This window comes from Fundulus heteroclitus, chromosome 14 (assembly GCF_011125445.2).
Source record: "Fundulus heteroclitus isolate FHET01 chromosome 14, MU-UCD_Fhet_4.1, whole genome shotgun sequence".
Lineage (NCBI taxonomy): Eukaryota > Metazoa > Chordata > Actinopteri > Cyprinodontiformes > Fundulidae > Fundulus > Fundulus heteroclitus.
Window position 1 is genome coordinate 13614341 of NC_046374.1, and position 14447 is coordinate 13628787.

General features: G+C 40.2%; 1 protein-coding gene across 1 annotated transcript; it reads right to left on the reverse strand.

Annotated features, from left to right (window-relative positions):
• Nucleotides 1–1041: 1041 nt before the first annotated feature.
• On the reverse strand, nt 1042–12658 carry LOC105933637 (copper chaperone for superoxide dismutase). The gene is made up of 8 exons (XM_012873254.3): nt 12524–12658; nt 12215–12287; nt 11169–11306; nt 7599–7773; nt 6546–6606; nt 5387–5464; nt 5208–5311; nt 1042–2427 (listed from the first exon to the last, which is right to left on the reverse strand). The coding sequence occupies exons 1-8, from the start codon at nt 12656–12658 to the stop codon at nt 2268–2270; spliced, it is 924 nt and encodes a 307-aa protein (XP_012728708.2). The 3' UTR covers nt 1042–2267.
• Between the last annotated feature and the right edge of the window lie 1789 nt (nt 12659–14447).

Consider the following 14447-nt stretch of genomic DNA (forward strand, 5'->3'; position numbering starts at 1 on the left):
TGCGTTTATATTTAGTAGAATTGATTACTGCAATGGTGTTTTCACAGGCCTGCCTAAAAAGTGGGTCAGACAGCTGCAGCTGATCCAGAATGCTGCTGCCCGCGTCCTCACTAAGACTAAGAAAGTAGAGCACATAACCCCAGTTCTAAAGTCCTTACACTGGCTCCCTGTATCTCAGAGAATAGACTTTAAAATACTTCTGTTAGTCTATAAATCCCTAAATGGCTTAGCACCTAAATACATCACAGACTTGTTATCAGTGTATCAACCCTCCAGCCTACTCTACAGAACCAGAAGCAAACATGGAGAAGCAGCATTTAGTTCCTATTCTCCACTGGAAGTGCTGAAACCCTGAGTTACTTTAAATCAAGGTTAAAAACCTAGAGTTGCATTTAAATGTTAATGTTGAAGTTTGTAGTCCAACTTGTCTTATACTGCGTCTGACCTGCTGCTACTATTCCAATGCAATGTAACTGCATTTCCTTCTGTCTCTGTGATGCTTTCCTTGCCTCAGTCTTTTGTTTTCGTTCATGTACAGCACTTTGAATCGTCTTGTTGCTGAAAAGTTGCTTTATAAATAATTTGGCCTTGCCTTTATGGAAGCGCAGCGAGGAGAAAGCCACAAGAAGTTCAGTTTGCCACAAGATAAGTAGGAGGCATGTGGAAGAAAGCAGAGATTAAAATAGAAAACTTTGGCCTTCATGCAAAACGCTGTGTGATAGAAAAAATCCAAACAAAAAAACATCACTGGGACTGGGAAGATGGTAAGACGCAAGGATCCAAATACGGGACAACTCTGAAAGAAAAACTTATGTTCACCTTCAAACATGGCAACTGTGACGTCACAGGCAGAGCTCCAACACAATGGTTTATTGTATTTAGTATTAGACTTTGACTAGGCCATTCTAACGGGCTTTATTAAAGAGATTCTTTTGAAAATCAATGCTTACAAACAGTCTAATCTGACTGCGCTTGAGCTGTTTTGCAGAGTGTTGGATGTGCATTGGTGGTTCAGGCATATCTGAATAAAACCTCATCTCACACCTTTCAGATTTTTATTTGAACACTTTGACAACCACATATGCTTTTCCTTCCACTTCACAATACTGCACCAAAATCCCATAAAAATATTCCAGCCAAGTTCATTGTGTCCGTATGCAATATAGTCTTAAAGCTCTTTTGTCATTAGACATAAAAATACATTGACGTTTGCGGAAAAATGTGGAAAAGCGACGGGGTGTGAATACATTCGCGCGGCCCCGCCGCTCAGACACAAATGGAAAAAGACAACGATTTTACATTTTGGAGGGCATTCAACAAGCCCACTCAGCCATCAGCAGAACAAGACAAATGCTCAATTTGGAAAAATCAATGTCAAATTTGCTTCACACACACACACACACACACACACACACACACACACACACACACAGCATTACGTCCTGATATCGATCTTTTAATCAAGAAGAAATATACACTGACAGTAAGCAGGGTGTAGTTTGGTTATCATAATACATTCATTTATCACAATGTCACAAGCGAAGTGGGAATGTGAACTCGGTTCACCTCAGTGTTATGCTCCTGAGGCTGGCAGTGCAGCAGTAGGGAAACTTCACACTGAATGCAAAAAAAAAAAAAAAAAAAAAACCCAGCTGAGAACACATTCCCTTAAGGCCTCTCTCTCTCAATTAGCCCCTTTTGCCCTTTCGCTCTGGTTGGATTCGGGTCTTCCTCCAGCCGACTTTAATCTCTCGTGCCACAAAATGGGCTCGCTCCAAATGCTAGTCAATGTTCCAGATTTATGTCTCTTCAGCAAAACCCTCCGACAAATCTTTCTGAGTAAACATAATATAAAGGACAAACATTTCCCTGATGCTGGAAACGGGTTATGGCTGTGAGCTGCAGGGTGTCTGCAGTAAAGGGTTTTCCAACTTAGCTTTCAGTGGTTTTTCTAATCCAACTTTTACAAACATGCCAAATTGAATTTTCCAAGAGATATTGTAGAACGCACCATAAAGTACAACAATAACCACCCACTTGCGTTGGTGCATTTGAAATATTCAGAGGACGGTACGGTCTGTGCAATAGAATCGATTTTATCACAAAAATGTCAAGATTGTTATAAAGTCCTTTCTCTGGCTGTTTGGAGACCTAAGTGCTCTCCGTCTACTTTCGTCTCTCTGACCCACTGTCCACAAAATTTCCACCCTGTGTCTCTGCAGGGCGATTTCTGCTTCCAAACACCAGTCGGCGCGTCCCTGTGAGAGTCAGAGGTGTGCGGCGGGTGTCTCTGGGTTTGTCTTGCTGCGGCCTTTCCCGGCGATCGGCCGGTCTCTCTCCTCCCACAGCGTGACCCCGTCGCAGGCACAAATCTTTTTGGGATTCTGGAAAAGGCCCGCTGATCTGGCAATGATCCCACAGGCCAGCCTGCAAAAGACACAGAAATCACTGATGCCGCGCCATAACTTAAAAGAAAAACAGGAGGAAAATATAGAAAAGACCAGAGAAATGTGTGTGTTTTGCACAAATAAATAGAAATCCATGCGGCACTCCTAATACTGAATTATAATCTAAAATTAAGAGTCTGTTCTTAACATCAGAAAATCTAAAAATCTAAACTCATCTCTGTCAGCATTGGTTTTAGATGTCCTTAGTTTGTTTGGTTTATGCTTGCTCCATCTTCCTCTTCAAACAGAATAGAAATACCTTTAAAGTCCAACAATGGGGAAATTTTTGGGCGTGACGGGGGCAAAAACAGGTTGACAGGGTACACCAGAGTTACACACTAGACAAAGCAATATGAATAAAAAAAGCTAGTTTAAAGTTAAGTTGTAAAGCAGAAGAGAATGAACTTAGAGGGGGAAAAATACTGTGCAATTATTAAATAATACGGAGTATTCCAATAAAAATGCATATAAAATGCAATGTTCAAGTTAAATAGAGGAAAGACAGCAGCCGATTTACAGAACGTTGTGAGAAATCAATGCAGTATGCACAATTGTAGACAATTGTAGGCACAATGAAGACAATTCCTTATTATGAGACTCATTCACAAGAGCTACCGCCACAAGCATGGCCGGACAATACATCGAGATTTTAAACAAGAGACATAAGATGAGACTATATCGTTTATATCAAGATGGTCTATGTTGCGTTATAATTATACTTTTATGTATTCCAGTAGGTTATTTTTCAGACGTATCTCAGATGAGGAAAATGTGGGTTAATTATAATCTATATCACCATTGCAATATTTCACAATATTCAAAGCAACAATCACAATATTATGCTTTTCTATCCAGCACTGCTAGTATGTACGAGAAACTATTTCAGCAACATCTTCCAGATAAACAAATAGTGATTTTGTTTAATCGTTTTATTTTTTGCCATACAATAACAGTGAATTGCTCGCTGCTTGTTAAATGACCAATAATAACCACATCTGCCAGGTCTTAGCAGCAGATACCTCTAAGTTTTGTCACTGCAAGCTGGTGGAACTTTTTGGTAAATTACTAATGAAGATGCCAACACCTTTAAGTAAAACAATGCCCATTAGACTTAAAACAAAAGTTTCCTGAACCAAAGAGTCTCTAAGCAAAGAATTAGGTTAATATTGTTTCTAGGCAAGTTTTGGACAAAACATCTAAAAAATTATGGCAACTTGTGAGTTCTGATTTTCTTACGTTGCTAGCGTCACAACATAAAAATTTTAAACTCGATACCAATATTAATACCCAATTCCATTTTGGATGATGCTACAACATTTTTTGAAATGCAGGGTTATTTCTGGTTAAGAGCAACAAATAGGATGATTTACAATATGACAAACTTCAGCTTCTTTTATCATTAGGGCAAAACCAATAAGTAGAAGACGTTCAACCCTCACTTAGGGAAATCTATAATTAAAGTGTCACTTTCTTGTAGACAAGATAGTATAAGTGACAATATCCTTTATGGAAATGTATACCTTTAATTCAGTCACGTAAATATTTTATCTTATTATAATTGCGTATCTTTAGTGTGCTTCAGTTTGCCATGATAAAAGTAAAGTTTACTCAGGAACACATAATAGATCATTCTATACTAAAATAAATTAGGGTTCAAAACAAACATGGATCTGGTGCATCAAAAACATACTTTTTACAACATATATAAAGGATGTGGTTCATGCTAATGTTTTTAGCAGTAGTCCGGTGCAATTTCTACCTTCCTGGCCATTTTGCATCATATTTTCTTTAGTGATCAACCACTGCAGCAGGGTAGGTCTCTACAGGTTCCTACCTCACTCTGCTCTAATTGTCAGCGTCAGTCTGGCTCCACCATAACTTGTTTGTTATTAGCCACATTAGCCTTTTTACAACTCAACGGGCCAGCAATGGAGGCACACTTGTCTGTTTCGTTACTTCTCTATTTTGTAGCAGACTGAGCCGTCAGGCCAATTAACATTTTCCTGCATTGATTCGTACTAAAAGCAGAAGGGAGAGTTGCGTGGAGCAGTATTGCGCAACTGGAAAACGCATCTGGACGGGGAGCTCAGACTGACAGAACATCGTCCTGGGAGTGTCTGTATCTTGTGAAGCTAATGTTTAAACAGATAGCATTAGCTTATGTCATCCAGGAATTATACCACTTCCCTGTTGCAGATACAGGAGCTTTCCTGACCGGTTTGCAAGTTCTCAAACATTGGTATTGTAGCATTAGCTTGTAGCGTTAGCCTAATTTGCGACAGCATTGAGCAATTGTTTCTTTTCTTGTACCTCTGCCTCCTAAAAGCAGGTTTCTCTGAACAAAGCTTTTGGGTTTGTCTTGTCGACGAAGAGGGTTGGACGTGTTTTTCTGGCTGTACTCGACATGTTAGCAGAGTCTAACCTTCCAGCAGCAGATGCTTGATGAGATGAGCAGCTGCAGGGAGGGGCTAAATGTCTGTAATTCCAGTGGTGTGGATGGAAGAAGTGCAAAAACTCAAACTGGTATTGGTTCAGTTCACATTAATTTTGATGCAAACGAGTGTCTTTGCATTTTTTTTGTATCGATTACATTGAGATATTGATTATTTTGAGAACCCTCCATTTTAAACACAAAATGATTTAACAAACAGATCAAGATCGTTCTGCTGTACTGGCCACCGTTTCAAACATTTAAATGAATCCATTCCTAAAATGACTTTGAATGTCAAGTGTTGACGTCGGTGCATTGGAGGTACGGACCCGTCACCAGAGTTTCCAGTCAGCTTGGAGAGAGGGTGACCGCCTTGACCCAGGTCGTCTTCCCCCGAATCCACAACCAGCGATCGACCAATCACGTCCCAAACCTGCAGGACAACGGTAGGTCGATGAGCTCTATGTGCTGCCATTGCCAAATATGTCAGTGTTTGTTCCTGTGGTACCTTAAGATGACTGTCCTCTAATCTGAATGAAGCACGGCCATCTGGTCCAGCCACTATGTTCCCCAAATCACCGACATGCTGTAAAAAAAAATTAAAAATAAAACACGCTGGCTGAAAAAATAAGCATTTATTGGATACTTTTTCTGAAATACTGTTTTATGCCAAAAGTAACGGACACAACCAAACCTATCAAAGACCTTTACCCTTGCCTCATCAGTCCAGTCCACAGAATATTTTATCAAAGGTCATGGGGGTCATTAAAAGGCATCTTGGGAAATGTAAGATTGGCCTTTGTGTAATTTTTGGTCAGCAGTGATTTTTAACATTGTACCCCCCCTTAGATTCTGTTTTTGCTCATTATTGTTGAATTGTGACCTCTGACCTCACCTGAGGTGTGTTAAGCAGTACTTTAGATGTCTATTTGTGACCTCTTGATGTGCTCTGGAAATAGTTTTGATAGATTGGCCACTACAGTCCTAAACTGTCTCCATTTATGGATTATGGCTCGCGGAGGTTCTCTGGACTCCCACACCCTTACACATTTTATCCCTTTCCAGGTCAATAGATGTCAATGGCTTTGTCATCTGTTGATGACTTATTATTTATTTATTTTTTAGATTAGAGCAGGATGTGTTGCTTTTTGTGACCTTTTAACCTACTTCATGTATTTAGACATGTTCAGACTTTAGGCCAGTGTGTGGCTTGTGAAACCAAAAACCTTAATGAGTTATTTTGTGATTTATCAAGGGACGGTAGTTACTTTTACATAGGGCCAAGGTGTTTTAGATAGCATTTATCCTTTAATAAATGAAACCATCATTTAAAAACTGCATCTTGTATTTACCCAGGCTAGCTTTGTCTGATATGAAAATATATTTGATAATCAGAAATATTTATGTGGGGGAGGAGTAAATCCAGAATACGTCTCATTTTGCTGAGTTATCTAAATCTCATACAGCATTCCTGGAAGGATCCAGTTAAGATTTGAAATGTTCTTCTATCAATGTTTCACATCGTCATTTCAAGCTGCTCTGCCCCAGGTGAACATGAAGCTCATCACCGAATCCAATTAGAAAAAAAACATAGCGATTACACAATGAGGCAGTTTAGGAAGTCTGGGAAAAAAAAAAAAAAAGAGAAGCTGACGAATTGACTGTACCCTTTCAGTGTCCCCCGGACCTCCGTGTTGTTTTCCAAATGGGTTGTAGTGCTCGCCGCAGCTGCAGAGTAAGGACAAATTCAATTTAATCGGATGAGGAAAATAAAAAAGGTTTATATGCACAAAACCCCCCCCCTGTGGAGGCTTGTCACAAATCTTTTTATTTAATTCCCCGGTATACAACATCTGCCAATGAATAGCTGAGATTTAGCAGCTCTTCATCAGCAAATGATCTGGGACAAACTGAAACGAGCAGCGCTGCGGCAAAAACACAATCCCTCTGTGCAGGACGTCACGTCACGGACCAGAGAACGGTCTGGAGACACCGGTTCCAGCAACAAATGTGTCACTGTATGCAAGAACATGAGGTAAAACAACTTTCTAAGCTAGATTAAATAAATAATTCCTTCTCTGGACGTTGTCTCCTTTTAGGCAACGTGAGAAATCGACTTATTATTTGAAGACTCAAATTTTGATTTTCTTCTATGAATTTGCCTCCTTCTGGGAAATTTGGCTTATTCCCATTTGTTCACTTTTACAGCCAGATTTGTTTGGCATCAACTATAAAACCCTTTCCTCCCTTGAGATTGGTGCCGGAAAAATTGGTGCATTATGCCACAGAAAGCAGGTCAAACGATGCCCCACAATGTTGCACAACTGAAAGCTTAACTTGGCGAAGAGCCGTGAATCTCAGCCTTCAGGCTCACTCCTCAATGTTCATGATGCAATTAAGAGAAGAAGCTGTAAAGCTGTGCCGCCATCCAAAACTGAGCAAATTTGCCTTTTTTGATCATAATATAAAGGAAATGATTCACCAGCCAGTTTATATTTCATCTTTCCAGCTTTGTTCAGGAGAGTGGCGCTTGTTAATATAGTTCTCACATAAAAACAAAAACAAAGATCCACCTTCATCGTCTTTTATTCCTCGAGTTACCTACCTGGGTTCGCTCCGTGATAAAGTCCCGTCAGCCATCTTTAGAGATCGCTCTAGTTGAGCCACCAATCAGCAGGGTGGTGTCGCTTGACGGAGCACTAATGAATCAGCTGTCTCACCTGAGGCAGTCCTGTGTGAGGTCCCCCAGGGTGTGGACATGCAGGCCGTGGGGCCCCGGCTCCAACCCATCGATGGTCCCGTCGATCAGGCAGTGTTCTTCAGACAGCTGCAAGAAACGCACCACGCCCTGAATCGATCCAGCTCCAGCTAGCATGGCCACGGCTGCACCCAGATCTGTTAAACACACACACACACACACACACACACACACACACACCGCCCGAGGAGTTGTCATAACTGATGTGCTGACATTGCCCAACAATTATAGATTCACATCAACTATGACTTTTTTTTAAAGGGGTCACCTTGGTTCAAAAAGATTGCATTTTTATATCGATTAAGAATTCCAGTGGGAAAGCAAGTCCTATTTTTCAGGACTTTAGAAAAGGGAGGTCCAAAATGTTGCATCTTTTTTTTTTTGTCATCAAACTTCTTAGCAGTACAATAATAGATGATGCAAATTAAGATTCAGGTCTTTTTTTTTTTACCTAAGTGTACCATTAATGGAAGAAAAAGTAACAAAAATAAAACTGCTATCAGCATTTAAAATAAGTTTTAACATCAACAACAATTCCTTTTTTAACAGATGTGTCACAGATTACAGCCTGCTATAATTGCGGCATGACTATTAACCACCTACCTACATAATTATGGCATTAACGAGCATTTCTGTCCGTGGTCCCATTTACCTAAAAAGTCAAGTTAAAAACTGCTGGATAGATCAAACAGGATTGTGTCAAAAAGATGGATCTTTACAAAGTCTCTACGGGCCAGGGGAGAGAAATGTAAATTGCCCTCATCTGGCATAATCATTTCAGTTTTTTTTTTTTATTTGAAAAAATAAATAAATAAAAATGTCAGAAAGACACTCCCTGTGGAAGATGAATTTATTACAATTCAGACTGCATTAATTTGAAGCCATGCTTGCCACAGAAATCCCACAGAGTCTGCAGACGTCATGTCAGCTTGTCAACAAGTCAGTAGGTCATAAATAAAAGCATCATAAATTCAGAATGTGTCCCAGCAGATACATTTACTAATGTCTCCAATTAAATTCAAAGTTTCATTGAAAGCCTACTGAACGTACAAGCTTAAGTTTTTTTCTAATGGCTGCCTGATATCTGCCAAACGTGAGACTTTTGTCCAACACCTGAAACTTGGTCACGCAACACACCCAAGAAAAAAAAAAAAAAGAAAAAGCGTAAGAGTTGCTGTGGGCTCAAAGTCCCGACCTTATCACTACACCAAGTCTTTTATTGCTTCGGGAAGGAGGCTTATGAAGCCGTCTAATCCGGACTCAACCTGACTGAAATGCTGCCTCAACCTTAGAAAGCTGTACACAAAGAAATGTATGCAAACCTGTAAAGAAGACGAGGGCAGAATATTTGCTTTAGTGAAGACTGTAAAGGGACTTGATGATGTGAAGATGATGTGAGGTAGGGTATGGACTATGGGATGCACCAATGTGAAAGCTTGGGCTGATATTGATTTCTGTTGTTAATATTTCTGTTACAGCAGATAGCCGATGTTTATACTATAATAATTTATTTATTTCCCTACCTTTTAAACACAGCCGACACAGCTCAATTAAAAACCCCACAGCCCTGCATCACTGTCAGACGATTCACAGTACCGCCACTTTTGGGTTCACAATTATTGTTGGAATAATAAAAAGTTGACAATAACTGTTAACTAGGGATTGACTTTCTGGTGCTTAAGTGAAATCAAATCATATGGAGAGCTCCTCTGCAGACATTTCTGGCAGTTTTTGTTTTTACAACAAAGTAGATAGTCCCCACATGACTTCAAACTTCCTACATGGTGTGCCCTCCCACCATTGTGACAGTACGATTAATCCGGAAGGAGCTTTCTACTTCATTAATAGGATATAAAAGAACCACGATGACTGTAAGTTGTTGCGTTCAAGCGTATAAAAACAAAGGCGATAAAACTGCAAAGAGAAGTTTCTGCAGAGACAGATGTGCCGTGGGATCCTGCTGGAAAAGAAACGGCTCCATGTGCTCAACTAGCTAATCAAACATTTTACCATCCGTTCCGCCGCTTCGTCCCGCTGGCAAAAAGTGTGGGAATTGTAGGAATGAAGGCAACAGTACACTTGACTATGAAGGGTAAAACGTCTGCGGAGAGTGCGCCCGGCTCCCAGTATGCGCACAGTACAGAGTATGTGGGAGCCTTCACACTCCAGTCCAGGAGGTGAATTTTTAACACCCTATTTTTAATAATGCACCAGGTTAGTGTCTGAATTTGGCGTCCCTTTTGGTTTAATAAAGTGTTTTTGAATTGAATTGAATAGAAACAGCAGCTTTAGATATCTCTACCATCCTCTGTCATCTACCCTGGATCTGTTTGTGTTTTCTGCCCCACAGGATGCTTGTGAAAGCAACTGTCTCAACATTCAGGGGGAGGGTTTGGTCCTTACAGCCACCATTAGCTAGCCTCGTGAGACCATCCTGATCTCGCGAGCTTTCAAGGTTTCACTCGCAGATCAGTCTGGCTACTTTCCGTTAAAAAAACATTGGAGCCGTTCACCAAACGAACGTCCAATCAGTGTTGGCTTTGAGGCGGGTTGAGGTGTGACGCAACGAGAAGATCGACAGTTCAGTCTAAACAACATGGCAGCTTCAGCCGATGAAACTAGCGCTAGCGTGGCTATCGAGCAAGTTTTATCGGAATTACAGAGTATTTCTTTGCTGAGCTAAAGAGCCTTTACCTGCAGCAGCAAGAGTAGCTTGGCTTGTGGTTGTGTTTCGATGTTGACGAGTACGTCATATGCTTCGTTGATCTGATTGGTTTATTTGGCCCGTCTATCACCAACATAGGCCAATCAGCTAACCAGTATTTTCGCCCCTTCCCAAAATTACTTCAACGGAAGGTTTCCAGATGGATATGCGAAGCAAATCTATCTGGCGGAGTCAGGTTAACCATTAGCTACCATTAGTTTATAGATTTGCTGTTTAACGTTAATATAATACTAGTATCAATATGTTGCCCAACTACACAGTCATGAAATTCAGTCAAAAGTTTAAAAATGTTTTCAATTCCAGCCATCAAATTTGACCTCGGATCGAAAAGAATTAATTCTAAATTTTGAGAATCACAATCAAATCGATTCTTGAAATTTGAATCGATATACCCAGCCCTAGTTGAAAGTGTCCAAAGACTTCAAGGACCGTAGTTTCTCCATAGTGTGGGCACTCATTTTGTGGAATAAATAATTCACAATGTCTAAATAGTGGACTGCTGGGAGCAAAATCAACTCAGACATTTTGCATGTGTCCACCTGGTATGACTCTATACCAATAACAGCTGTCTTTGCTTCCCGCCTTTTTAAGGAGACATCCTTTAATGTCTCTCTGTAATGCCCTCCAGCACTTGACAAAGCCACAGCTCACGTAAAATAAATGAAAACTAACACAAATAAATAAAAGCCTCGTCACATAACGCGGTTTACAGGTATACTATCAACGTGGTGAATCTCCGGAGTCACTTACTTCCGCTTCGGTCTTGTGGGGACTATCTATTGTTTTCTTCTCCTGTGTGGTCCTCACCTTGCTCTGATCCCCCAATCCCCTTCAGCACGGCTCTGCGTCCTGTGCTCTCGATGAGAGACTGCACTTCTGCGCTGGTGAGAGCAGCCTCCACCAGGACCTCCTCTTTGCTGACATCAACGCTGACTGACTTTACTCCTGCAAACACGTAAAAAACTAGATCAGAAAACAGTAAACTTACAATTATTTATACATGCCTTTATTAAATCGCCTATATTACACCCCAGGATATTTTACTATTAATGGCATATCCAATACTGCTAATATACATGGGAAAAGTATCTTTTACAGATGAACATTAGAACGAGGGTGTTCGATATAGCTCTATAATTTACTACTTCTCTTCCCATTGAGTCACGGTTGCCCCAATGTAACAGTTTTTTTCCCCCCAATATTGGAAAGAATTTACATCTTAATTTAACATTTTAACTATAAGGCTTCATCTGAAAAATTAAGCAGGCGCAATGTATTTTTGCTTAAAGGTCCCTGTTTTTAATGGGGAATGTTAATTATACAGAAACAAACATTAACTTTTGCCTCAATAAAAAGAACCATAAGAAGTCAATTAACCAAAATTTACTCTTAACCACTAAAACAACAGAATTAACCACTTTTTAGGGGGGGGATTTGGGCTCATAAAGGAGCATACAGTTTCTCATAATATCAGCTTTATAGTTCTGCAGTGATCTTATTTTGTTTTAAAGCCCGCCTAAATAATTTTAGCATCAAATTTTTTTTTTGTTCTTACGTCAAATCCATAGTTTGGAAACAGAACTTTTTTAGTTCTTATTTTTCTTTTAATAAATACTCGCATCACAAGCAATTAAGACTGTCTCTTGCTCAGAGTTTTAATATAAAACACAACAGTGTTCCGCAACTGCTGAAATAAAAAGCTGACACACACCAAAAAAAAAAAAAAAAAAAAAAAAAACAAAACATTAGAGGGTATTAAAGTCATAAAATCAAAGAGTCAGAAACAGCAAAGGCTAAAAGCAAACGCAGAACCATACCCCCGACAGCTCATCTGACAGCCTGAGCTTCCTCACCTGGTTTCCCCTCCAAAGCTGCTCTGACTTTCTGCGCGCAGCTCTCACATGTCATCTGCACTGCAAACTCCAGCTGTGGGGCAGAAATGCAAAGATTAATCCCCCTGCGGCTACTGCAGCTCTACGTGTGTCAAGTGAACCTGGCTGGTAAATTGTAAACTGCGCAACACGGTGAAGCCAAACTGCAAGGGGGTTCATCTCGACAGCTTATTGTAAACAAAAGCACGCTTTCCTTTTGTTTCACAAGCCGTAAATGTTACGAAACAACAGAAAACCCAAGCTAAAGCGGGATGAGCACCGCGGCCAAACCTTGGTTGGTCTCTCCGAGTCCATGTTGCGGACCGCTGTCGCCGCCTGAGCCAAAAAAACTGAATTGAACAGAAAAGTGGCGAGTTTTCTGGAAACGGAAATGAACCCACCGGCCAAGCTAGCGGGAGCCGCCATGTTTGTTGTGTCAGAGGGACGTCGGCGCACGCTGCTGCCACCCAGCGTCGATCTGGCGATACTACATCCGTTTAAACCACACATTTACGCACGCTGCTCTAAAAAGACAGCGTCCCCCTTCTTTGTGGGACATTAAATCAGAGCCATCAGACTAAACTTTTCCACTTCCTGTCGAATTATATATTCTTTCATATATTTCCCAAATTACAGAATAATGACAGAGATATACATTTTCTTTAATAAATCCTTAAAATCCAGTGGTAAACAGAACGTAGACTATGATAAATAAGCATTTAAAAATTTTCGTAAAGCCACAATGATGATCTCATGGCTATTTACGTTTCTGAGTTAAATGGATTATTTAACTCAGTATTTTAAAGTGCAAGACACATTACTTCATTTTGTGACACAGTGAAAACATCGACATAAAATCAGGCAAGACAGCAAGACCTCCACATGTCAGGTTCCTCCTTGGGGAGTCGTTTCAAGAATCCTGAAGGTGCCACACTTATATGTTCAAGGAAGAAGAAGGGGTCTGTGTCCCAGTCAGAGATAAATATGTTTTGGCACAATTTGTGCAATTAGTGTGTTACATTTAGAGGAAAAAGGAAAACTGGCGAGCTTGAGAACTCCAATTCAGTTGTGAAGTACGGCGGTGGCACCATCATGTTGTGGGAGTGTTTTTCCTCCAAGACTCAAGTGTCAGGTGGACTTCGAAAAACAGATCTCATCGTAAGGATAGAACATTACTGGAAAATATTGAAGCTATCATCAGTTTATAAAAAAATATTTAGATGAACGCACACAATTAAAGCTTTGTTTAATGCAACCTCCAAAGTGTTCTTATTCAACTTCACGTGGTCCTATATTTTTTAGACTTGCAGTGACCAATTTTCCCCCACACACAAAGCTGCTGAACTCTGATTATTCTGAGCTGTTCCATAATAAAAACATGCACAAGACACTGAAAAACATATTTGCATGCTGCTTCCAGACTGTTTTATGCTCCATTCATTTTAGTAAAGTCTATTTTTAATATAACAGTATTAAATAATTCACAAGTAATAGCAGACAATTTAAATTATTTTGTTCTATTTTTTTATATTTATTCTTTGTTGTATTTTTAATCAGCGTTTCTGTGTAGCACTGGAGTTTTGAATCCCCCTCTAAATTCTTGAAAGGTTGCGAGGGCGGACAGGTTCCAGTATTCCCTGCAGTCAGTAGGTGAGAGGTTAGGCACCCCCTGCTGTACAGGTTCTCAGTCGGTTACAGGAATAGAAAACAATGCTTTATTGTCTTGCTAGGGGACATTTTCATAACGAGTGAGCGCCTAACATTCCCTATTTTCAGCCTCATAAATAAACAAAATCCTTGACTTGATTGGTAGCTTCAATGACTGCGAAGGCTTCGTCAAGATAGCTGATTCTAAATGTCAGCAGATCAACATTTTTGCCAATGACAATTTATGAAATGCCATTAGAACATCTTGCCTGAAAAGAATGGGAGGATAAGAGTGAAGGAAACCCCAGACAGGCAGCCAGGATCTGTCCTCTGACTGCCCTGTTGACAGAGTTTATCAAAACCAACTCAATGATAAACTGCAAATCAGCTAAATTCAGTGACTCAGCTCTGATGTTATGTTCATCGATCAGACAAACCAACATGCTTCACGCCCTCGTCAAAACATACCACTGTTTATTATGGGAGAACTGTATCAAAGTCTCCTTTACACAGAACCATATTGATCGATTGATTCCTGATTAAAGCTGGCTACAATTTGACCTTGAAA

Coding starts and splice junctions, on each gene's coding strand:
- LOC105933637 (XM_012873254.3), bottom strand. CDS start 12,658: ATGGCGGCTCCCGCTAGCTTGGCCGGTGGGTTCATTTCCGTTTCCAGA. Junction 11,307..12,214: donor AGCTTTGGAGGGGAAACCAG/GTGAGGAAGCTC, acceptor ACGTGTTTGCAG/GAGTAAAGTCAGTCAGCGTT. Junction 5,465..6,545: donor GTCCGGGGGACACTGAAAGG/GTACAGTCAATT, acceptor TTTTTTTTACAG/CATGTCGGTGATTTGGGGAA.